Genomic DNA, 25,488 nt, shown 5'->3' with positions numbered 1-25,488 from the left:
TTTTTTCGAAAGTAAGGCACAATACAATAAAGCTAAATAATTAAAATACACATTGAACCTTATTGACTTTTGATACATTTTCATGTTCAGTTTGTATTTTGAAGAAGATTAAATTGGATAGGTTCTTACATGTATTGTATCTACAGATAAACAAAATCGAGACTGAAGGTCTTCAAAATACAATCAGAGAATGACAATCACAAGCCTTCATAGAGTTCAAAATGGGTTTACACGTTGTTTTCTTATGTTTATATACCTTTTTAACACTGCAATCTGTTTTTTTTTCTCAGGAAACAGTTCATGTGCATATGATTAATCAGAACTGCCTCAGGATCTAAGAATATGTTGTCTGTTGAAAATTAAAACCTTGTATCCTAAACTTATACCCTTTTCGGGAATCTGAGTAGGCAATAGCTTATAACATAGTACAGGTATTTCCTTGTACTTGTCTAATATTTCACGAGATTTATCCAGTTTGCTATTTCAAGTTTTTGGTAAGCACTGCTATTAAATCCTGTATACACTACTTTGTTTTCTGTTTAAATATACCTTAAGTCGTAAAAATAAGGCATGAAACTTACCAGATTACAAGGGAAAACATTTGGAATGGAATCCAAGACAATGGGAAGAATCTATACTAATAATAAATCTGTAGCCGAAATTTTTCTGGTAATTTTCGATTTTCCAAAAATAATTGTTCCTAAAATATATAATTAACCACCCTGAAACCGAAAATCGCTTTTTTGGAATTTTTGTTTGTATGTCTGTCTGTCTGGATGTTTGTTACCTTTTCACGCGATAATGGCTGAACAGATTTATATGAAAATTGGAATATAAATTAAGTTCGTTCTAACTTAGAATTTAGGCTATATGGCATTCAAAATATTTTATTTAAAAGGGGGGTTATAAGGAGGCTTGAATTAAATAAATCGAAATATCTCCCTTATTATTAATTTTCATGAAAAATATTACATAACAAAAGTTTCTTTAAAAATAATTTCCGATAAGTTTTATTCTATGCAACATTTTGATAGGACTGATATTTAATGAGATAAATGAGTTTCAAAATTACAATAACAACGCCATCTAAGGCGGTGTAATGAAATAAAGAACAAATGACTTCGTCTATAAGGGGCCTTGGACAACAACAATCGAAAGCTATGAAAGATAGCCTACAGAGAATGTTTCTGTGTTTGTATGAAGTAATATCGGAAGCTAAATTAACCGATTTGTATAATTAATTATTAATTCACCATTGGAAAGTGTAGTTTCTCTAGGTTGTCATAATGCTATAATCTTGCAGTGTAGGCTTTCACGGCCGGAGTCTATAGATCTAGATTCATTTTCCGGGCTGAGATGCCGTGGTCTATTGGTAGGTTTTATACCAGACATTTCGTCTGCAACTGCGGCAGACATCTTCAGTGGAGTGGTATCCGAGGTCGCAAGACTCTTCTCGGCGTACCTGAGGCCTCAGGTACGCCGAGAAGAGTCTTGCGACCTCGGATACCACTCCACTGAAGATGTCTGCCGCAGTTGCAGACGAAACGTCTGGTATAAAACCTACCAATAGACCACGGCCTCTTAGCCTGGAAAATGAATCTAGATCTATAATGCTATAATGTTATTACAGTAACTTCTGAGTGAATCGAGGACATGTAAGATTAAAATAGCTTCTTATGCACAGAAAACTTGATAGGCTATTCTGTACATTCGTTTCCTGTATTTCTTAAAATAATTTTTATGACCAAATGAGTGGTCTCTGGATCAAAATGATCGCATTTTAATTTCTTAAATACAATTTAAATTAACATAATAAACGATTTATCCTTCTATCAAACACGAATATTCCCTGGATCAGATGTCCTATTTTAATTATGTCATTGGCATTACTTTATATTTATTTCTAACGGGTGCAGCAGAGCGCATGGGTACGGCTAGTATAAAAATAAACCAAGAAAAGAATCTTTGCCATTTTTCGACTTATCACCAGGCATGACTGCTTAGCAGTTCATCTACAAAGAATGAACATCTTTAGATATGCTTACTTACTTACAAATGGTTTTTAGAAAATCCGGAGATTCATTGCCTCCCTCACATAAGCCCACCATTGGTCCCTATCCTGTGCAAGATTAATCCAGTCCCTAGCATCATATTGACCTCTGGATTCACCCATATGTGCTAAATGCCCTGCCCATCTCAAATACAAAGAAATAAAATACATTCACCACTCTCTTTATTCTTTAGAATAACTTTCACAAAAACTGAGATTAAGAAAAAATGTAACAACAGTTACCATATATTGAATTTTGTATTTATTAAATTAATTTCCTTGATTCAATTGGAAATTAAATTTGTTGAATAGTTCTTATGATTTCAATAATAATAATAATAATAATAATAATAATAATAATAATAATAATAATAACCCAACAAATGCAACTATACAGTCAAATGATAATACAACATTTTTATCTGTATTTGTGCCTAGATAATGATCTAATGTAAAAATTTACATTTTTTGGTATAGAGTGAGATACAAGGTTTTAGTTCTCAATATGAAATATTTCAGGTGTACTGGTAATTGCTTAGTTTGATGTAGCTTATGGAGTACTCTAATAAGTATAGACAAGATTTGTCCTCTTGACTTCTGTTTTTTGTCTATCTCAATTGTAGGGTAGTCGGGGAGTACCTGCATATAAGCTAATTTAAAGTACTGAAATCGTTTATCTAATTGCTGCATGTTTATGAATTTTTAATGAGAATTACAAAGAACGGTCTAGTAATAAGTAATGAATGTAAGAAAGTCTAAATTAACAACATCAGAATGTAGTGCAATATATTCTCATAGATTATAGACCCAATGTGATGTTTTTTGTATGCTAAGGATAGTGTGTGTTTTTTTTTTTTATATATATATTTTACTCAGGTGTAACAAGTATAATCCATGGTAAGGAAAATTGTAAATCACCATTAAATTCTTGCTAATATGGAAGAAAAATAAGCACAAAACAAAGAGTCATTCAGTAGGTATCAGATTAAAAAATACACTCACTTGTAATACTTTCTGTTGTATTGATGTTCAAATTCATGTAACTTAACTCCTAACTATTGAACATTATATAACTTACATTTGAATAAAAGGTTAATTTCATGGTTTTATTCTTTTAGATATTATTAGAGTGAGAACAGCCAGAGTTAAACTCTGACAAAAGAAGCGAGTAATGAAAAATCTGCAGATAGAGTATGTGGTACTTTGTTTACAATGCAAGTTGAAGTTACTTTTCCAACAACGATTTGTACAAATAGTAAAATTACAATGTCAGAACTTCCTCTAAATAGTGATACTATTATATAGAGTGAATCAAACCTAAGTTACCACCATTCTTACCAAGCCACAAGGTTGCTTTAGGACAGGTAGCACATTGGGTTTTTCTGGTCTCTTTCTTGTAAGCTGGGTGCAGAGCACAATGTGTGGGGTTTTCTTGTTAATAAATTGTTTCTACTATCACTGTTACAGAGTTATCTAAAGTGTATTGAGAAAGACATATTTTTGACAATGGTTTGTTAGACAATAAAGAAAAGCATTTTCCTCATTTAAATGTTATCTAGCGAAGAATTTGTATTGTATGAATTGCGTTTATGTAAGTTTGGCGACATTTTTAAGGGGACAATGTAGATTATGTTTGGTGAAAAATCTCAATATTTCTAACATTAAAATCTGAAAAATCCAAGGATGATTAAAAACATTCTTGTCTACTAGTGTGCAAAATTGCATGATTCTACCTTAAATACATGCAGATAAAAAGGTACATAAAGTGCACCAATTTAACATGGCGGAGATAGGGACCTACCGATACCTACATTCTCCCCTTAAGAAGCTACATAACTGAAACATCGGTAATTATTAAATAAGTGGCGAGAAGTAGGTTCCTTTATGGATGAGAAGAAACATTGTCTGAAACATAAATACAGCTCATATGACTTCTTCTTCATTAGATATGTTTCAACGAGGAAAATGCGTTATTGTGCTGTGTATCTAATAGTGGTTGAAAATACGTTTTTCTTCATACAGTTCACACAACTAATTAACGAAGTCTGACATTGCAAAGTGCCAGCAGAGCTATGTTGCGAACAATGAAGATTGGATCAATGTTATCCGGGCTAAAGGGTCATAGTCTGTTGGTGCTGTCGCTACCATACGTTTCGTCTGCTCCTGCGGCAGACATCGTCAGTGGTGTGGCACACGGGAGTGCAAAGATCTCCTTAGCATACCTTGATCTTATCACTGCACAAATGACGAATTTCAAGCTTAGATTTGTTAAATTTTATTTAAATTTTAGCTTCATCCCTCTTATTTTTGTTTTTTTAGTTTGTGGGGCAATGGAAAATGAAACATCTTATGTCAGTCAGTTCTAATATTTAATATTGGAAATTTGTCCAATCTATTCTCATAAAAAAATTTCAATTGATTGAAATATAAAGAAAGAGAGTTGCCACCTTCATTAAGTTCTGTTCTCCAAATTAAAAATGTTTTCCATAAGTGTGGGTGAACTTCGTGAATTGTCCTGTACACAGATAAAATTTAGTGTAACTTCGTAAGTTATCCCGTATACAAATAAATTTGTTTTAAGAAATACCGTACTCAGAAAATATACCGTGCATTTGAAGCAGAAATCCTAAACTCAAGTCTTGTATTAACGAAATCATTTGTGTATTTAATGTACGTAATTTTGCTTTTAATTTGAACTTTATTGGAGGATTACAGATGGAAGATGGGACAAATCTACACGCATTTACACCACATTTTGACATAGGCAAGAAATGGCCTGTAAATTTTGCCTAGAACCTTCCCATTCAGAGGCAGGATTAAATTTTAAAAATGTTATAAAAAAAAGATGAAGTACACGAACTTAACATATCTTCATTCAGATTTATTTAATATTTAAAGAATGTGAAGCGTATGAAATCAGTTTCCTTGAAACTTAATTTAACTTTTAATAAATATGTGTATCGTAGTACACGAATTTAATGCTCCTTGCTCCCCTTAAAAATAACCATGCATAAAGCAAACATAGAATGAAAAATACTTCCTTAATTTAAACTGACTATATTTCAATTCCAGAAACTGTAACTTACAGTATACGATGTATCAGTTGAATAACAATACCACTATATTCTGATGTCTCCGAGTTTTGTGCTGAAATTACAAATTGAATAAAATATAATGACGAAATATTTTTAACAAGTACTTCCTTCCTTACCTGATGTATTACACAAAGGACAGGAATATGAACTTCCTGCAATAGAGATTTACGGTTTGTGAAGTTTCATAAGAAACATCACTAATTCCTACTACAGAATGGGATGCCGGTATATTAACTTTAAGAATAAGTAACCTATAATCACAATGTTACAGGCACACTATTACTTACATATTTATGGATTTTGCTGCAGTATCATAACTAGTCTGGATTTTTTAAACTTAAATCACAAATATTGAAGTTTTAACTTCCATGTGTTAAGAGTTATATAATTTGAATAACATAAGTATCCTAAATTGACTTTATTTATATTTATTTGAAATGTAACAATTTTGTTCATTAAAGTTTTATTGAACATATATTGAACTGTTATTTTTTATCCTTCTCATCTTAATTAGGAAGAATACTAGGATTGGACTGTAGAGGGCAATAAGGCAAGCCCGTGCCATTTACAGACTACCCATATTAGTCCTATGTGCTACCTCCAATAGTTCCTGAGTCACTAACATTACTCAAGCCATTCAAGATGATGGACGAATTTGCCTGCTATCATTTAATTAATTAAGATATATGCCTTGGAATTAAATTTCCGCATGCCACTGGAGGAAAATAATAAAATAACACTGTGTTATGTACAGTAGTGGCAAAAAAACCGGACCGACCCTTGTAGCTGATACAAAAGAATCCTGTGCTGTGTATTGTGTCAAACTGTGGCAATTTCAATATGGATAGTGAAGCCAGAGGTATGTACTGCTATTTAATGTAAAAATACGCAGTTATCTTTGCCAAATAGAAGTAGAAATGTAATATTGATGCCAGATGAAAATAAAACTCTCAAAGATTTTTCGTCTGTAAGTTTGAAGCACTGAAGGAAACAAAACACGGTAAGAATCGAACAAATGCAATAAATTTCATTGTTATAATTAATTATACAAGATGGGTGTGTTTTGTGACTAGCAAAATTTGAATCTGTGACTCTGAAATCAGCTACAAGAGTCGGTCCGGTTTTTTTTTTTTGCCACTACTGTACACTTGCCAGTTGTACAAAAAAAAAAACCTCTCTTACAAAGGAACCATACACTCAAGGGCGCTTGCAGGGAGTATTACTACCACTGAGATTTTTTATTTTTCACGCGTTTTTAATTTTTTTTCCATCCATTGAGCAAGCTTTGACATTGTCCATCACTTTACCCAGCACTACATGTAGCCTACAGTGGAACGGTCATTCAGAGAAGTTATGTGTAATCATTAGTATTATTTTCGTTTGTTATGGTTACAGCATTCATCAGAAACTACTTATATGCATTCCTTGTACTTATATGTTTTAGCACCCTTCGGGGGTGAAAAGATGGCTAAGGAACGCCATTCGAGATGACCGTCTTTCGTCTCTATGCATGCTGTCCACACATTGGAAACACATAGAAGTAAACAGGGAATCCTTTTTGCATAGTGGCCATTTCGCACTACTGCAGTTATGCCGTTTTTGTACACAATTGTATGTTTGGTTTGTTAAGGTTTTTAGAGCTTGTTCTCATTCGAATAATCTGATAACAAATAATGATACATGAAGTATAGGAATTTTTTCCACGGCCTACATTAATTTGAAACTGACATGGTATAGTCAGAAAAGACAACATGGCGGATGTCAGTGGAAAATGATCTAAAGTTTCTCCAAAATTTATGTGAACATCAACAGAATACAATTGGCTGCATTTTAAACCAGACAATGAAATTATTCAGGAATTGAAAGTAAATTCCACAAAAAAAAAAAAAAAAAAAAAAAAAAAAAAAAAAAAAAAAAAAAAAAAAAAGCAATGTACAAAATGAATTGAACATGAAACGAACAGGCCTGGGTTCAAATCCTGGTTGGGACAAGTTACCTGGCTGAGGTTTTTTCCGGGGTTTTCCCTCAACCCATTAAGAGCAAATGCTGGGTAACTTTCAGCGCTGGACCCTGGACTCATTTCGTCAATATTATCAGCTTCATATCATTCAGATTCTAGATAACCACGGCAGTTGATAAAGCACCGCAAAATAACCAATAAAAAAAAAAAGAATTGGGTTGAACATGTAAACCAAATGCCCAGATGAAGATTTCTCCAGGAGCTTCAGTTCCCCATGGCATTCCAACAAATCTCCATCATCTCATTTCATCATGGGTGTAACATTGACCAGCCTCCTATAGTATAGTCTGGGTAACGATTCTGTCTGTAAATTGATCTACATAACTGACTTCATATGGATGAATGGCGAATAGTCAAGTATCCACCATTACTTACTTACTTACTGGCTTTTAAGGAACCCGGAGGTTCATTGCCGCCCTCACATAAGCCCACCATTGGTCCTATCCTGAGCAAGATTAATCCAGTCTCTACCATCATATCCCACTTCCCTAAAATCCATTTTATCTTCCCATCTACGTCTCGGCCTCCCAATTAACACTCTATATGCATTTCTGGATTCGCCCATACGTGCTACATGTCCTGCCTATCTCAAACGTCTGGATTTAATGTTCCTAATTACATCAGGTGAAGAATACAATGCATGCAGCTCTGCGTTGTGTAACTTTCTCCATTCTCCTGTAACTTCATCCCTCTTAGCCCCAAATATTTTCCTAAGAACCTTATTCTCAAACACCCTTAATCTCTGTTCCTCTCTCAAAGTGAGAGTCCAAGTTTCGCAACCATACAGAACAACCGGTAATATAACTGTTTTATAAATTCTAACTTTCAGATTTTTTGACAGAAGACTAGATGACAAAAGCTTCTCAACCGAATAATAGCAGGCATTTCCCATATTTATTCTGCGTTTAATTTCCTCCCGAGTGTCATTTATATTTGTTACTGTTGCTCCAAGATATTTGAATTTTTCCACCTCTTTGAAGGATAAATCTCCAATTTTTATAGTCCCATTTTGTACAATATTCTGGTCACGAGACATAATCATATACTTAGTCTTTTCGGGATTTACTTCTAACCCTATCGCTTTACTTGCTTCAAGTAGAATTTCCGCGTTTTTCCTAATCATATGTGAATTTTCTCCTAACATATTCACGTCATCCGCAGAGACAAGAAGCTGACGTAACCCATTCAATTCCAAACCCTCTGTGTTATCCTGAACTTTCCTAATGGCATATTCTAGAGCAAAGTTAAAAGGTAAAGGTGATAGTGCATCTCCCTGCTTTAGCCCGCAGTGAATTGGAAAAGCATCAGATAGAAACTGGCCTATACAGACTCTGCTATACGTTTCACTAAGACACATTTTAATTAATCGAACTAGTTTCTTGGGAATACCAAATTCAATAAGAATATTATATAAAACTTCTCTCTTAACCGAGTCATACGCCTTTTTGAAATCTTTGAGTAACTGATGTACTGTACCCTTACACTCCCATTTTTTCTCCAACAGGTATCCACCATTAAAAAAAAAAAAAAATAAAGTCCACATTTGCCTCCAGACAGCATGCAATCTTTCAGGACAGGACTATTCTTTCCAAGAAATTCGTACCGAAACTATTTGTCCAAGGTTATTAGTACCATGATACAATATTAGTACCCACACTATTTGTCACCAATAAGGATGTCGTCACATGTTTAAGTATGTCCCAAATTCATTTTTTCATAATTTTATATAAGAATGCTGGTAACATTATGACCCAGTTCTTTGAAGTAAACGGCAGCTTCAGCGAGTACAACAGTTTAACCAATTGCTTTCAGAACTTACCTATAGACAGCAGCACTATTTTAAGTGAATCAACTGTTTTGTAATGTGAAAAATATTTTGAAAACTTTTATATAGTGAAACCATAATACCTCCATTCTGGTTGGATGATCGTCCACTTCTGCTTCGGTATGTGAAAGTGAGGCCAGCAGGCGGCTGGTCGATCTGGACCCTTCAAGGGCTGTGGTGCCACGGATTATTATTATTAAATGGTGAAATGGTATTTTAAGCAGTAAAAATTTGGCATGTACAGTTTGACAACTTCAAGTGAAACCCCGTAAAACACACCAACTTCTGGAATCTCTCTCTTTCTTTCTTCTCTCTCCCTCGCTCCTCGTCATTCAGTCACCAATCACCACGTAAATATCTGAGAGGGTGTGTGTGGGCATCGCGACCAATAGAAGAACCACTCCCCGGTATTACCACAATAACGGATTCTTCATTTTTGCCTCGACTGTCTGCTAGGAAGGTTCCATTATGCTAGCATTGCAGGCAACTAGTCAACCTTTTAATCCTTTTGTTAGCAGGTTTGACAAACTGTGAGTGGACCTGCAAGTACATAGTGCATAGTGCTCTCTCCCTTACCCCCATGCTTTCTCACTTGCTCCTCCCCAAGACAGCCAGCGCTCACGTAGTAACTCGGTCAGGGTTTCAGTTCGATTTGTCAATCTAGACCAAGAAAGTTGGTAGGTATGGTTGACAAAATAATTTAAATTTGAAATTTAATACATTATTTTCCATATTGATTATATTTTGAAAAATAAAAACTGAACACACACAGATGCGCCAGGAACTAAGCCATATTCAAATTAATCAGAGGAGAAACTAAACCAATGCTTAGATGACATCAGGGATAGTGCGAAAACACAGAGATCACCAGCTGCATATTATGGTATTCCGTGTAGCACCATAAAAAATAAACTCAAAGAAAATCTCAATGCAAAACCAGGCTGGCCAACAATATTCACAAATGAAAAAGAGAATGTATTTTCAAAACATTTGGAAAATATGGCAGAATTTGAATTTGCAATGGGCGAACAAGATCTACCAATGACAATAAAAGCTATCTTGACAAAACAGGACGCACAGTGACTAATTTAAAAAAACAATACACCTTGTTACAACTTTTTCTAAAACGTCATCCTAACTTCACAGTCAGATTATACAGTAATATTAATAAGAGAGCGCTGACCTTCTGTGCTCGAGGTTGCGGGTTCGATCCCAGTCGAAGTCGATGGCATTTAAGTGTGTTTAAAGGAGACAGGCTCATGTCAGTAGATTTACTGGCATGTATAAGAACTCATGCGGGACAAACTTCCAGCACACCAGCGACGCTGATATAACCTCTGCAGTTGCGAGCATCGTTAAATAAACCATAATTAAAATTAAATTAAAAAGAATTGTGCAACCACTGAGAAAGAGATTTTCAATGAATATTATAATATAAAATACATAATTTCCAGAATGATCTTCAATTTGCGTCCTTTCCTAATAAAATATGGACTGTTCTTAATTAAACTGTCAAGTGAGATTTCAGTGCATTTTAACATATTAGTTGGGTAAACCAGCCCTCATTTTGGAGTTACAGCGGTCCAAGATGATCCTAAATATAGTGTACTATGCAAGTTGGAAAGTTGGGGCAGAGTTACTCCATGTTACTCATTGGCCCAATATTTAAAAAATTATGAATTCAAATAAACATAAAGAAATATTTTTGTTATGCTTTAGTAGCCATTATTACTTCACACAGAACCCCTTCTAAAATATTTAATTAAAATAAATTAACAAATACATAAATTACAAAAGCTTACTTTTAGAATGGTAAATAAATTGGGCCAATGTTACCCCAGTTGATGGTACCCTTGTAATATTATAACTAGGGGGCGGATGTTGACCTAAAAATCTACTTCAAATGATCATTAAAATGCCTGTAAACTAATGGAAAAATGACATATTAAAAGAAAATGACATTTAAATATTATTCACTGTACTCGCACCACAAGTTCTTAAAAATTAGTCACCTTGTTTCAATAACGGCCCTGCAAATCTCGGAGAAAGGAGACAACGTCCTGGAATTTGGCTAAGATAAAGGAAAAGGACATGCAAAAAAATGAAGGTTTTAAAGGAAAACTGTAGATTTTAGTGAGGGTTTACAATGTGTTTCAATCGGTAGTGGTCCATGTCAGTGCCTTTATTCTCCATCTCCTCCTCCTTACGTTCTTCACTTTTGTTATCAGATCTTCCAGATGGGGGAGTGTGAATGACAAAGCAAATTGTGGGTGCAGCGTGCATTCTTGCAATCTTTGTGTTGTCACTTCCCTTCCATGGGGACACAACATCCTGTCCAGGACACAGTATAAGTTTCTCCCCTTCCAAACAAACAAATTCTAAAGACATCCTCGTACCGACAAAAGAACAGTAGTGGTCAAAGCCCTCACTTAAACTAAGCTGCTGTCAAGCATTTTATATTAATTCCATTGTGTGAGGTGAAGCCTTCAGTCAAATGAGGGATGGTCTTTACAGTTTGTTTCAAACTATAAACTCAAACTTCACTGTTATTCACTTATTCAGTAGGTAATTACTACTGACTTATTTGCTTAGAAAAAGATTTAACAGACCTATCGGTAAAGAAGAAAGTAATATACATTCCAAATGATCTAAAAGTTCTTCAAAGTATTAAAAATGACCAATATATGCTGAAAAAAATAAAATAAAAATGACCTATTAATTAAAAATGTCGAAAAATGCAAAAAATGCAATATAAGAAATTAATTTTTTACGTTGATATTAACACAGAAAAGATTTCTATATTAATAGGAATTGTCCTAATGTGAAAAATAAGATGATTTTTCATCAACATCTGCCCCTAATTATAACATTAAAAAAATTGCATACCGAATCATGTGCCATTAAATATTATATAGTCCCAATGCTGTTATTTCCCGCGTGACTCCGCCTCTTTGCTTACGTCTTAGAAAGTCTATAAAGTCTAGGTAGGTAGTATCGTTAGCCATTTTTGTTCTTACGTTGCCGAGCTACCATACGGGGAATCTATTTGCCACACCATTAAACATTATCATGTCGTAGCTCCTATGATAATAAATCAAACGCAATGTAATTCAGCAAATAATTGAGCAGCAAATAACGTCTTCGTGTGCTTTCTGCGAACGCCAACGATAGAGCTAAAATGGCGGGCGATTATATTAAGTATTTATCGAGCCTTAAGAAATGAATCAGCGAATCACAAGATGCACGCGTTTAAATGTAGCCGACCTGCAACGCAATTGGCTGCCGGAAATTAGAGCGACGGGACTATAGAAGGATCGAGATATGCAGTGTACAAAATACGTAAAACCTTGGCTTTCACAAATACCGGTACCTAATTAGACTCTAGGTCGGGCAAATAATTTGGAAATTACAGGCATATAATTGTACAAATAAAGACGCTTGCAGCTAGTTAAAATAATAGCTTGAGTGCTGCATCATCCTACGTAGTGATAGTAGTATGATTGTCCTTGATAACAAATAATTTCCTTAAATTAACTTAAGTACAATACATATTTACTTCAATACACACCAGATAGTTCCAATGCTACTTTTTAATTGCTCCATACAACCTCCATAAAAATGAGAAGGTACAATGTATTTAATTGCAGCTGAGAGAAAGGACGGTGGAAATTGTGTACATAATTATACACTGAGGTCCTTTTAAAAGTGATATTTAATTGTAATATCATGCATAACAATGGCCCACCAAAGTGATGTGCAACTTGACACTGGGTCACAGTCCTGCTACCTATCTGCAGTATGTGGAAACCGAATCACACAAGTGAAGTGGGTAGGCATTAGATACACACACACATATTGGATGTGTTGGAAAGGTTGAAATACAAATTACAATACTTAGACTATTTTAATACAAAAATTTAATCACTAAAAGAAACAATAACAACACAAATCTAATAATATTATTCCAGTATATAAATGCTAAATACAGTAAATGTAATACCCAACAAATGCATAAAGTAACCAAAATATTAATTTAGTGTACCAATGCTAAAGAGTGTCAGTCTAATACCCAATAAATGCATAAGGTAACCAAATATTATTCTAGTATACAAATGCTAAAGACATTTGAGCCATATTCATAGACATTCTTAGCACGGGCTTCCGGTGGATGATCAGCGAACTAACGTTTTTCGTATTCATAAACCAGTGTAAGTGGTATGATATGAATCCTGTACAAGTAATCGGTCGATAGCCAGAGCTAATTTAGCACGCTTGTAGTGCGGGCTAGCAAAATGTCTATGCATAGCACCCATTCAGTCTAATACTCAATAAATGCATAAGATAACCAAAATATTATTCTAGCTAAAAATATTCAGTGTAATACCCAATAAATGCTTAAGGTAACTCTACACCTCACATCATTTTACAATGAATGACCTTACAATATTTCTAACACACATACATTTCAGAGCTTATAACCTCCATACCGAAAAGTATAAAAGTTTTGACCTTACACATCCAGCACAACAACACAACCTCTGGGAAAAAGTAGGGTTTCACGGCTAACCAGGTACTTTCACTAAACACATATTAACAGAAAAACAATAAAACCGCCATAGATTCAGGTTCACTACTTCAGCCTCTTTTAAAACCATTTCGCAATTCCATAATTTCTTCCCTGAACACTTGGTCCTTCTATTTTATATGCAAGGAATTTTCTCAACTAAGAATATCATATACCTAACCTATTGGCAAATCTTCCTTTTTTTCTTATCTAACAAAAACAATGATAATTAATTATTGACAAATTAGGGTACACCATTTTGTAGTGAGCTCGCTTCTGAGCTGATCCAGACAATGCATGGCAGAGTGGTGGTGCTATAGCCATCCTATGTTTTTTTTTTCTTCTCACAAACTGGATGTTACCGAAAAGCAAAGTATTAAAATATGTATGATATGTTCATATTTATCTTTAAAAATGTATGTTTAAGCCTGTATTCCTGTAATACGTTACAATAGCCAAAATATGCAGAAATAGGCCTATACACTATAAAACTTCGCATACGAATTTAGAAGAATGTCAAATGTACTTAGGGCCCACTTGCATATCATGTGTGAGAGCAAACAAAACATGCAATTGCATATAAATCAGACGTCTACTCATCACAGAAATCACTGTGAAAATACCGTATTTCCTCGCGTAATTTGCATCTCAATGTATTTTATGCACCAATATATAGCATGGCATAAGTTTTGTTTTTCATGAGTATAGATTTTAGTGTGTTTAATATTTAGTTAAGCAGCTGATATTACAACATGAAGTTACATCAAGGATACATCGATCAACTATCAACAATTGGTTATTAATGGAGGAAAATTCGCTTGCCCAATAGTGCATATATATATTGTGGAGTCTCGACCAACAAGCCACTCAAATGAGTGTGCTCCTTGTGTGATTACTGTTGACTTAATATTAGCCTATATGTGTCATATACAGGGCTTTCATATCAAAACTTCTCAATCTAAATAATTATTTAAATTGAATTCAATTTAAGCAAAAAACCACGCCAATTAAGTTACTGCGGGGGAAGTCTGAAACCAGGCTTAATTGCATTTTAGATTTCACCCCCACATCGAAATGTCACCCCTATATTTTTATACTTAAATATGAAAGATCATTCAGTTGTTTATACACCTCATTAATTTGTTTTCGCAGCTTTTGTTTTCTATCGTCACCTGGCAACCTGGATTGTTGTTATTATTGATTAGAGCTGAAGAGAATAAAGCTAGAAAAACTTATTGAGCATTTCATGTAATAGTTGTGTTTGTGTATTAAATTATTTTAAAATGGTGTATACCTTCAAGAGAGAACATAAATCATCCTTAATGATTAAATTTAGAAAATTACACAAAATAAGCTGTGTTTTAACCTACAATCAACTGATAATAACAAAAATACAGGTGGTCAGGCAATGATTGATTACCTACTATGATCTCGTTAATTACAGATTGCTGAATAGATTATAGTAGGCCTATTACAATACATTTATTATCATTACCGTATGAAAACTTATTTTTACAAAATTGGCATAAAATATTGTCACAACTTACCGTAGTGTCAAACATACTAGAATAATACCTAGATAAAGCCCTCCACTAAAAACAAAAATCCGCTTATTTTACGCACCTCAATCTTTCTGTGGCCAAAAAGGGTTAAAAAAAAAGTGAGCAAATTACGCAACGAAATACAGGATTTCTGACCCTTTGCATAGGAATTGTACTGTGAATACCACTCTATCGAAATACAAGTTAAATATTAATGAAGATAGAATTCAACTTAAGTGAAGTCAAGCAAGTTCAGTAACAAAATGTTGTCACTTTATTCAAATTACTTAACCTGAATATTTATTGAATCACTTAATATTAATACTATTCAAGGTGGAGATTACAAGATAATTCCACTTCCTTGCTATTACCATTTGATGACATCAATTCTGTCCCTTTCAACAACTTCAGTTCACTTAAAGTAAGTAAGATCGTCCTTACAACAAATAGCTCTGTAAATCTTGACTATTTAAACTAACCATGTAACCAAACATGGACTTACGCAGTCTTAAAACTATATCAGACATACACTTTAATTAAATTCATATCAAAAATATAATATATCTCATCTAATTAATATAAGTCAATATATAAATATATATTTTGTGTATAAAGCTTTTGTGCTATTGTGTACGGAAATGTCTACACATAGAATAAACTCTCAGAATAATACTAACTTCCAGAAGTGGGGTTCAAACCTGTTTCATAACATTTGAAAGACAGCTGTAAGAAGTCTGAATGCCAGTGGCCTGGCAATTCCTGCTTTGCTCTAAATAACATTTGGTTTAGGGGGAAGGTACACCTTTGGTGTGCAAAAATTTAGTGAAATTCATTTTTTTTTTATCTCAGCTACTATAAAAGCTAAATGAACAAAATCTTTCATGCTTAATATACATACATTACACTTTATAAAACACTATTCAGAATATTAAAATAACTAATTACCTGTAAAATAATACCAAAGTTGCATAATTTTTTTTACAACCATAAAGCATTTACATAATAAAATATACAATTAATTCAATGTCTGTATGATTCTTTTACTGGAATGTTTTAAAGACCTACATCAACAACATAGTCTAGGATCTTTTATCTATTTCTTCAGAAAATATTATTTTCTTAATAAAAAATTTTAGACAATTTCATATTGAAGGTAACAATTAAGAAAAAAAAAATATTTCTTGAAGGAATAGGCAAAAGATCCTAGACTATGTTGTTGATGTAGGTCTTTAACACATTCTAGTAAAAGAATCATGCAGATATTCAATTAATTGTATATTTTATTATGTAAATGCTTCAGTTGTAAAAAAATTATGTAAATTCGATATTATTTTTACAGGTAGTTATTAGCTATTTTAATATTCTGAATAGTGTTTTATAAAGTGTAATGTATGTATATTAAGCATGAAAAGTTTTGTTCATTTAGCTTTTACAGTAGCTGAGATATAAAAAAAAAATGAATTTCACTAAATTTTTGCACACCAATGGTGTCCCTCCCCACTTAAGTCACCAGTCTAATATTTCCTATAACTAGAACCACTTCAAATACTGTACTGAAATACCATAATAATGAAGTTTACGAGATCAACTTTAACTTTGATAAATGGAAATAAAATTTCTATGATGAGAACATTCCAAAAACAAAATTTTTTAAAGAAAAAAGAAATTAATGATATTAACACTAAAAAGTTGAAGTATAAAGGTAAGCGTTCACTACATCGAACCGCACTCCTCGTACGAATCGCACACAACGGATATTTTAAGTGCAGTGCGTTCACTGTAACGGCTTCACCTCATCGCCTCATCAGATTCCCCTATCAGCTGTTTAAAACATGACGTCGTACGATATTGACATTACTGAAAGCAGAGGAGTTGAGGTTAGGTCTATTAATTACGTCTGTTAGCGAATAAGAATTTGTAGTTGCTTCATGCGTCTTAATTGAAGAGGAAGAAACAAAAAAAAATATTGGTTACATAATATATATATGTAAGAAACAACTTGATTGCTGTAACGGGAACGCCAAAAATTATATAATTCTTCGCAATTTTCTACACACGAAATAAGTTTTCCGTCTGCCATTTTGGCGCGACACTGAACATGGCACAACATAATAGTAACAGTTGACCAATTAAAATTGATTTATTAAAGAAGGCCATGATCGCACGCATCGGAAAAGTTGCCCATCCGAGAAACGTGGACAGATTTGCTGAAAGGCGATGCGTCCGATACAATGTAGTGAACGCGGTTACATAACAATTACAGCAAAGATTGTCTTTTTCCGATCCGTGCAATTCGTCCGATGTGTGCGGTACGATGTAGTGAACGCTTACCTTTATACAGTGTTATTGCCACAGCCTGTTTCAATAATTATATTTTTCTATTGTCAAGAATATATCAAAATTGTTTTGAATCTTAACATTTAGGGCTTGTTCATGTTCATCAATATAAGAATGTCATGCTACATGTAATACACGAACACATTTCTATGTTTGAATTTAATTTAATACATTTCTAACCACTACAACAAATTGAAATAATGTGTGTGCATGTATGTTTGTACATTAAGTATATATGTTTTGTGTTATGTCTGAAGTAAAGCAATAAAGTACAGATTTCAATGAAAATTTATCTTCCAAGAAATGTATATGAAATTCTACATCACAATTATTTCAACTATGATCAATTTCAAGATATCTGAGTAGAAAGACGTTCTGAATCAACAATTATAAAAATATGCTTTTTATCATTATGCCATAGAGATTAGTGCACTAATACATTTAATTAAAAGAAACTTTTAGTACTGAATTTAAAACTACTTAAAACTTGTAACAAAACACAACTAAGGAAATACCAAACACACAATTTACACCAACAAATCCCCAAATTTCTCTACACCAATAAGGGAAAGCATTACTTCCCATAGTTTAGCCTGGATCTTCTGGTCATTTGCTGATGGGCTGACTGAAGTCTCACGACAATTGCTGATGTATGATCCTCCAAGGCCCTCCAGTTGGGGAGACAGACAAGCATGAACAATGGTTATTGCACCTTGTTCTGGAGTCTGTCAAAAAAAGTAGATAATATTATAAACTTATCATTACATGGATGTATACAGCCTAAACTATATACAAAGAAATAAAATACTGTACTACAGAGAGACCAGATGAGGTCTGGATAGGAGTGACGCGGTTTTCACTGTTTATAAATCGAAGTAGTGGCCTAAATTTTAATGAAGCACACAAAGGTAGCACTGCTAGATGGCAGTATTATTCAGGTGTCAAAGTAATGTATGCACAAGCAAAACAAAGAAACAGCAGTTGCTAGATGGCAGCATTCTGTACATGGCAGCATTCTGTACAAGTATACTATTACCCTAGCTCATATAGCCTATGTAACAGATAACTCATCACTATGTTAAAATCAGCAGCACTTTGAAGAGAACAACTGCCAGGATCGCCACCCGTCCGCCGTAAACGAACACAAGATGGCAGTACAGTCGCTAATGCAATTCAAATGGGAATTATGACATGACTCCTTATGTAACAACTAGATGGTAGCATAGTAAACCTGACAAAAGTTGTTAACCTCAAAGCTTATAAGGCCGACCTATCTGGGTATATATGATCAAGGCTATTATTAAGCAGTGTTCTATTGTGCGGTTTTTCTGGACAAAAGGTCTGACAGCAAAGAATATTCATAAAGAAAAGCTCCCAGTGTATGGTGAGCATTGCCTGTCATGTCAAGCTGTCTACAATTGAGTGCAGAAGTTCCCTGAAGTTTGGACAAGTATCTGACACGAAGTCAGTGAGTCAAAGAAGACTGTCACGGAGGCAAATGTGCAATAGGTTGGAGACTTTATCTGAGTAGACAAGATAAAGAGGACGATACGTTAGTCCAGATAGTAATAGGTAATGAGCCTTTATTTTTATTTATTTATTTAACCTGGTAAAGATAAGGGCATCAGGCCTTCTCTTCCCCTCTACCAGGGGATTACAACTACAATATTAAGAATACAATTACAATTATAATTACAATTAATATTAAATTTACAGATACAATAAAAATCAAAGTACTAAAAGATTAACTGATTAATAAAAGCTAGACAGTTTATTATAAATGTTAAGAAAAGAGAAGCATTTCTTTTATTGATTAAGTACAAATTAAACCTACTCTACGCAGTAAGAAAATGCTTAATAAGCTTGCTTTTGAACGCTACTAAATTCCGACAGTCTCTGATGTCACTGGGTAGGGTATTCCACAAGCGCGAGAGCGAGATTGTGTATGATGATGAATACAATGATGTCTTATGCGTTAGTAATGCATCAATACCAGCCCAAGACAAACCATGCATCAATGCTCGGATCAAGTTGTTAGTAGTACACTCGTGCAGAGGTGCTGCTATCTTACAATTGCTGCTTCTTTGTTTCGCTTGTGCCTACATCAATAATACCGTTATCTATTGGTGATAGTTTCAGGCCCTTCTTTAAAAAAAAAGAAACTGCTACATCAATTTGTAACTTACTGACTCTTCCTCATCTATTTTAATGGATAAATAGAAAGTGTAAGGGATAAATAATCATCATCAGTCTGTCATTAGAAAAAGGGTGATAAGAAGAGGAGGACCATGATGAAGTAATACAGGAAAAGGTAAGGACAAAAATAAGGAAAAAAGGAAGATACTTGCATGAAAAATCTTAAAAAAGTACCTTAAACATCAAAGAGAGTACCCATGGAGCAATAACCTTCAGCAATGTCCCATCAAACAGATCTGTGTTCACAATTCCCGGATGGACAGCATGGACCTGTACTGGCATATTCTGAGACTTCAGTTTCGAATCCAGAGATTTGGTGAAGAGAATTTGTGCTAGTTTTGATTGTGCATAACTTGCACTTGGAATGTAGTGAGTACTGCAAACAAAATAAATTTAGAAATACAGATTACACAAGTTTTCTTTTTACATAATTCATTAAATTCATTGTATTGAAATGCAATTATTGAGTACATATAATCCAACATATATAGCCTACCTCATGGATAAATCTTCAAAGTCAATTGAACCTGCTAAATGGGCACAGGATGATACGTTCACAATTCGGCCATTAGTGCCTTTGTCTTTGGCTGTTTCTACCATACGAGGTAGCAATAAATGAGTCAATAAACAATGTCCCAAGTAATTCACAGCAAAGTGAGACTCAAAGCCATCTTCAGTCTTTGCAAATGGCACGAACATAATTCCCGCTGAAAGAGTAAGTATAAGTCGTTACAATATAAAATTTAAATCCTTAGAATTATAACTGAAATTCACATCCAAAAGAAAGTTCATAATCTTATAAGAATAATTCAATTTATTATCATTTTTAAATGTATGACATTGGTAAATGCCACCGAAACTTTCTAAATTCAATAAGCAAAATCATGGAAAATTCGTTACCAATACACACCATTATTTATCAGCAGATCAACTCTAGGAACGTGTTCAAGGACTAGCTCTGAAAATTTCTTTATTGAATTGAAAGATGCAACATCAAGCATGAAACAAGATATTTCTCCACTTGTTATTCCACAAGCACGTATTTTCTTTTCAAGCTTTTCACCTGCTTCAACATTGCGACATCCTGAAAATAAAAAGTAAGAATATTAATGGAGAAGTCAATGCTTGCATCAAAAGTTAAGAAGTTCTACCCTCATTTTACAAGTTAAGTAAACATTTTTTTTTGCCAACCAAAAAAATACACGTTACAATAAAAATCTGTAATCTATTTATACTATCTACTTCCTATGACTCCCACAACAGTTCTTCATCAGAGAGAGGAGAGGAGGACATCACAGAATATCACTGATGGCTTGAGACTTGAAAATGTGGTGCACAGAACAGTACTTTTCTTCAATTTACATGCATTTGGCTAGCGTGGTTAGTAAAATTTCCAGAATTTTTATTTCTTTGTGAACTGTCAGTTTATACTTTATTTTGCTTGAGTTAAATGTATACAGTAAAACCTATATTATCCGTGTTAATGAAGGGGGTGGGCTGAATGGTTAATCGAAAAAATCGGATAATCCATACCACAAAATATTTTCGTAAATTAAGTGGATAATGCTTTCACTTTTAAAATTTCCTTCCTGATCTTGTGTTTAACATGCTAGGTAGTATTTCTCTCATTTAAGTCTGGTTGTCAATGACGAGTTTTTAAGGGGTAAGGAAATTCCTTGTAATGGATGGCAGCGGGAAGATAGGAATAGTACAGGTCTCGTGTTGTAAATTTACGTACTTTATACACTTTATTGTTGATTTTTATTAATTCTCGCATGATTGTAACATCAATCTCGTATTCTGATGCGAGATAAGCCACAGTTTTTCTTTCCCCAAACAACTAAATTATTTGCATTTTTTTCGGTATTTAGCAGAACACGTTTCCTTTGTCATTCATGGAATATATTTTATATACAGTAGAAGCGGTACAGTACGGTGACTCGAACAGTAGATCATATTGTGTAAGTGTCAAGGCTTGTAATAATACTCTCTGGAAAAAGAAATATGTACTGGTACTAATATAACGTACAGTAGTATTACTTCATTAGTTCTGTAGCAAAAAAAAAAAAAAAAAAAGAGGAGAGAGAGAAAGACAATCGGATAATCCGGCAATTGCTTAACTAACCAAGTCTTAATCAACATTTTTGTCTTCACTCCACAGAAGAAAATTACTTACAAATTAAAACTGTCAATGGCATTCATCATTGTATGCAAGTGTATAGTTTACTCTATCAAACTGATGCAAATATTTCACACATTCAGTTTGTAACTCTTCCAGCAACGAAAATGAAATTTCGAAAGGAAACAGCTAAATATAGGCCCACACAGTAGGATCAAACACAAAGAAGACATTCACAAAGAGCTAAAAACTGAACCCATTTTTAACTTTTCCATCCAGAGGAGGCATCGGATGTCAAATATGCTCCAAATATTTGGGAAATAACAGTGATACTGCAGACGAAGATTAACATCCTAGAAATCAATCTGAAAGTAGGAATTCAGACATCCGTGGAAACCTAACTGTAATTAGATCTTTTATTACATCTCTACCTCTGTGCAACATCACAGTTTGTGGTGAGGGGGAAGAGAGACAGCAAAAGGCCACTAATGTTTCTGGGTCGTCTACCAGTGTCTCACACAGTAAACGAGGCTCTAGAGATGGCCCCAAAAGAAGTAATCGAGAGGGGTCAAGTCTGGAGAGTGGCTGGCCATGTAATCAGACCTCCTCTTCCAATCCAACACCCTGGCCAGTGACCAGAATACTTGCAGCATCTCAAGTGATTCGGGAGATGCCTGAGATATTTGGAAAATCTCTTTAGAAGATGCAATGCCTGTATTGAAAATGGTGGTCGCCATTTCGAAAACCTTTTACTATAATGTACTGTACTATTCAACATTAATTGTTAGGTTGATGTTTAATCTGTCTGCCTACTTTGCTCAATGCAGTATTATTGCTTCATTGGTATGTTGTTCATAATATACTTCCTAACATTCATACCTTTCTAATGACTTAGTATTACTTCCCAGACCATGGGTTTCTATTCGATAAATGATGTATATAGACCTCTCTGTATGCTCCGTCTTTTAGAATCCGTAATTGTTAACATGTCAGTTACAATTTTTGTGATTTAGCCTACAGTTTTTCGTTATTTCGCAATATTTATAGTTGAACTTATAGTTTCGATCTCCAGAGAGCTAAAACACTTCAATTTTGTTTAAACAAGACTTTGTTTTAAGTTTCCCACAAGTTTGGTTTTCATGACTAAAGTTGTTTTAAAAAATACTGATGTGTGTGTGTGTGTGTGTGTGTGTGTGTCTATATATATATATATATATATATATATATATATATATATATATATATATATTTATATATATCAGATTTTCTAATGCAATATGACAGACTAGAGTTCAAATTATTATACTGTAGTAGCAATTTGTGAACATACCAATTATTACATGCATGTCACATTGCAAGAACTTCTTCACAATTTCCACTCCAATTCCTCGAGCGCCGCCAGTAACAACAGCTACTTCACCTCTCCTCGGTAACAAATCTGGAACCACATAATGCAAGCAAAATTATAATTATACACATATTTTAAATAAAATACAAAAGGCGGACATTAGAAAGATGAAACCGAAAGCATTCTCTATCATAGGTATCTCACAAGGGAAATATTTCTTAATCAGTTATTTAACGACAGTCTTTTTTATTGTTGTTGAATTATGTCGCGTCTCTTTAATGATGTGAGTCCATGAAGAGAAAGTAGGAAGGGAATTTAATAAAATATGTAAAAATGTATCGGTACAATATAAATTGGTGTTCGCATAATATATTTGAATATGACAACTTATGTTGGTAATTATAATAACAAGTGGGAGTGGGGGTGCAGGGCTACAATACTACATTAGACTATACAAGTAAGTATCAAACGATGGTATACCCAAATGATTTTTATGTAGAAAGTTTTTGTGGCTGTAAATTAAAACCATGTGATTATCACCATAGACAAATAAATTATCATTATATAGTATATATGCCATTAGGAAAGTCCAGGATAACAGAGAGGGTTTGGAATTGAACGGGTTACATCAGCTGCTTGTCTATGCGGATGACGTGAATATATTAGGAGAAAATCCACAAACAATTAGGGAAAACACGGGAATTTTACTGGAAGCAAGTAAAGAGATAGGTTTGGAAGTAAATCCCGAAAAGACAAAGTATATGATTATGTCTCGTGACGAGAATATTGTACGAAATGGAAATATAAAAATTGAAAATTTATCTTTTGAAGAGGTGGAGAAGTTCAAATATCTTGGAGCAACAGTAACAAATATAAATGATACTCGGGAGGAAATTAAACACAGAATAAATATGGGAAATGCCTGTTATTATTCGGTTGAGAAGCTTTTGTCATCCAGTCTGCTGTCGAAAAATCTGAAAGTTAGAATTTATAAAACAGTTATTTTACCGGTTATTCTGTATGGTTGTGAAACTTGGACTCTCACTTTGAGAGAGGAACATAGGTTAAGGGTCTTTGAGAATAAGGTGCTTAGGAAAATATTTGGGGCTAAGAGGGATGAAGTTACAGGAGAATGGAAAAAGTTACACAACACAGAACTGCACGCATTGTATTCTTCACCTGACATAATTAGGAACATTAAATCCAGACGTTTGAGATGGGTAGGACATGTAGCACGTATGGGCGAATCCAGAAATGCATACAGAGTGTTAGTTGGGAGGCCGGAGGGAAAAAGACCTTTAGGGAGGCCGAGACGTAGATGGGAAGATAATATTAAAATGGATTTTAGGGAGGTGGGATATGATGATAGAGAATGGATTAATCTTGCTCAGGATAGGGACCAATGGCGGGCTTATGTGAGGGCGGCAATGAACCTCCGGGTTCCTTAAAAGCCAATAAGTAAGTATATATCTCACAGAAGTCAATAATAAAGCAAAAGAAAATTATGCCTCCTTCAGTGTAGCTTTTCTGGAGAATTGCCGATGTGAGTCTCATCCAAAAATGTAAAATGACCTAGTTCTGAAACGGTAACATTTTTCTTACGACTATGTATGAAATAATAACTCACTTCGTAATATGGCTAAAATTTAATAAGTAGAAAATGATCAAAAGCATTACTAAGTTATACATACGTGTCTTATTATACTCGACGTACACATGATCTTCCACGATTGCTTTTCCACCTAAAAAATAGTAATAACATTGATAGCCAGCTTCTGTCAACAACTGTTTTAAGGTTAGTTTGCGTAAAGTGGCGATAAGGAAGGAAACCGCAAATAAAATTACAAATATGCTTAAAAATAAATACATCTTGGGCAGTTCAAAACACACGTTCACCGCTGGTGCCAACGCAATAAGACCAGCAATTCTGAAGTGCAATGGTGCTTTCCTTTCCAAGCCATTTGTTAGCTCTTTCACAACTTTCACTTCTGACGTACAATCATGTTTTCGCGTATCGCGTATAAGTAGACTGGTACAGCGGTGAAAACAAAAATAAGTTCAAAGACTACAAGCACAAAGATATTCCAAATTCATATTCTTGTTTTAAATTGTAGTTCGATGAATTCATAATCACAACCAAAAGACGTCGTACGTACAAATAAATTCAATATGTTTAAAATAGTATTTCTCATGGCCTAAGTCGACCGTGCCTAATAGTATATAGCCTACAGTATTTCTCTTCTTTTTATCCTCTCAGGTATTTCTGACGCCATATTGTTACCCTACTTATCGGTCGACCGCTCTTTGACATGGATTCTCTGAAATGGACACGAAACTGAATGATAAGAAAATCGCGAACTTAATGTAAACGCGAACTAAATAAACTATAGCAT

The 25,488-nt window shown here is 34.1% G+C and overlaps 1 protein-coding gene across 1 annotated transcript; it reads right to left on the bottom strand.

The window, feature by feature from the left end:
* Positions 1–17,681: 17,681 nt before the first annotated feature.
* LOC138698470 (polyprenol dehydrogenase-like) lies at positions 17,682–25,174 on the bottom strand. Its single transcript, XM_069824415.1, has 6 exons — positions 24,787–25,174; positions 23,078–23,185; positions 20,539–20,712; positions 20,125–20,335; positions 19,803–20,004; positions 17,682–18,157 (listed from the first exon to the last, which is right to left on the bottom strand). The coding sequence occupies exons 1-6, from the start codon at positions 24,962–24,964 to the stop codon at positions 17,960–17,962; spliced, it is 1,071 nt and encodes a 356-aa protein (XP_069680516.1). The 5' UTR covers positions 24,965–25,174; the 3' UTR covers positions 17,682–17,959.
* Between the last annotated feature and the right edge of the window lie 314 nt (positions 25,175–25,488).

Source organism: Periplaneta americana, chromosome 4, assembly GCF_040183065.1.
Source record: "Periplaneta americana isolate PAMFEO1 chromosome 4, P.americana_PAMFEO1_priV1, whole genome shotgun sequence".
Lineage (NCBI taxonomy): Eukaryota > Metazoa > Arthropoda > Insecta > Blattodea > Blattidae > Periplaneta > Periplaneta americana.
The sequence above is the reverse complement of the archived record's forward strand: the minus strand, read 5'-3'. Positions and strand labels throughout refer to the sequence as shown.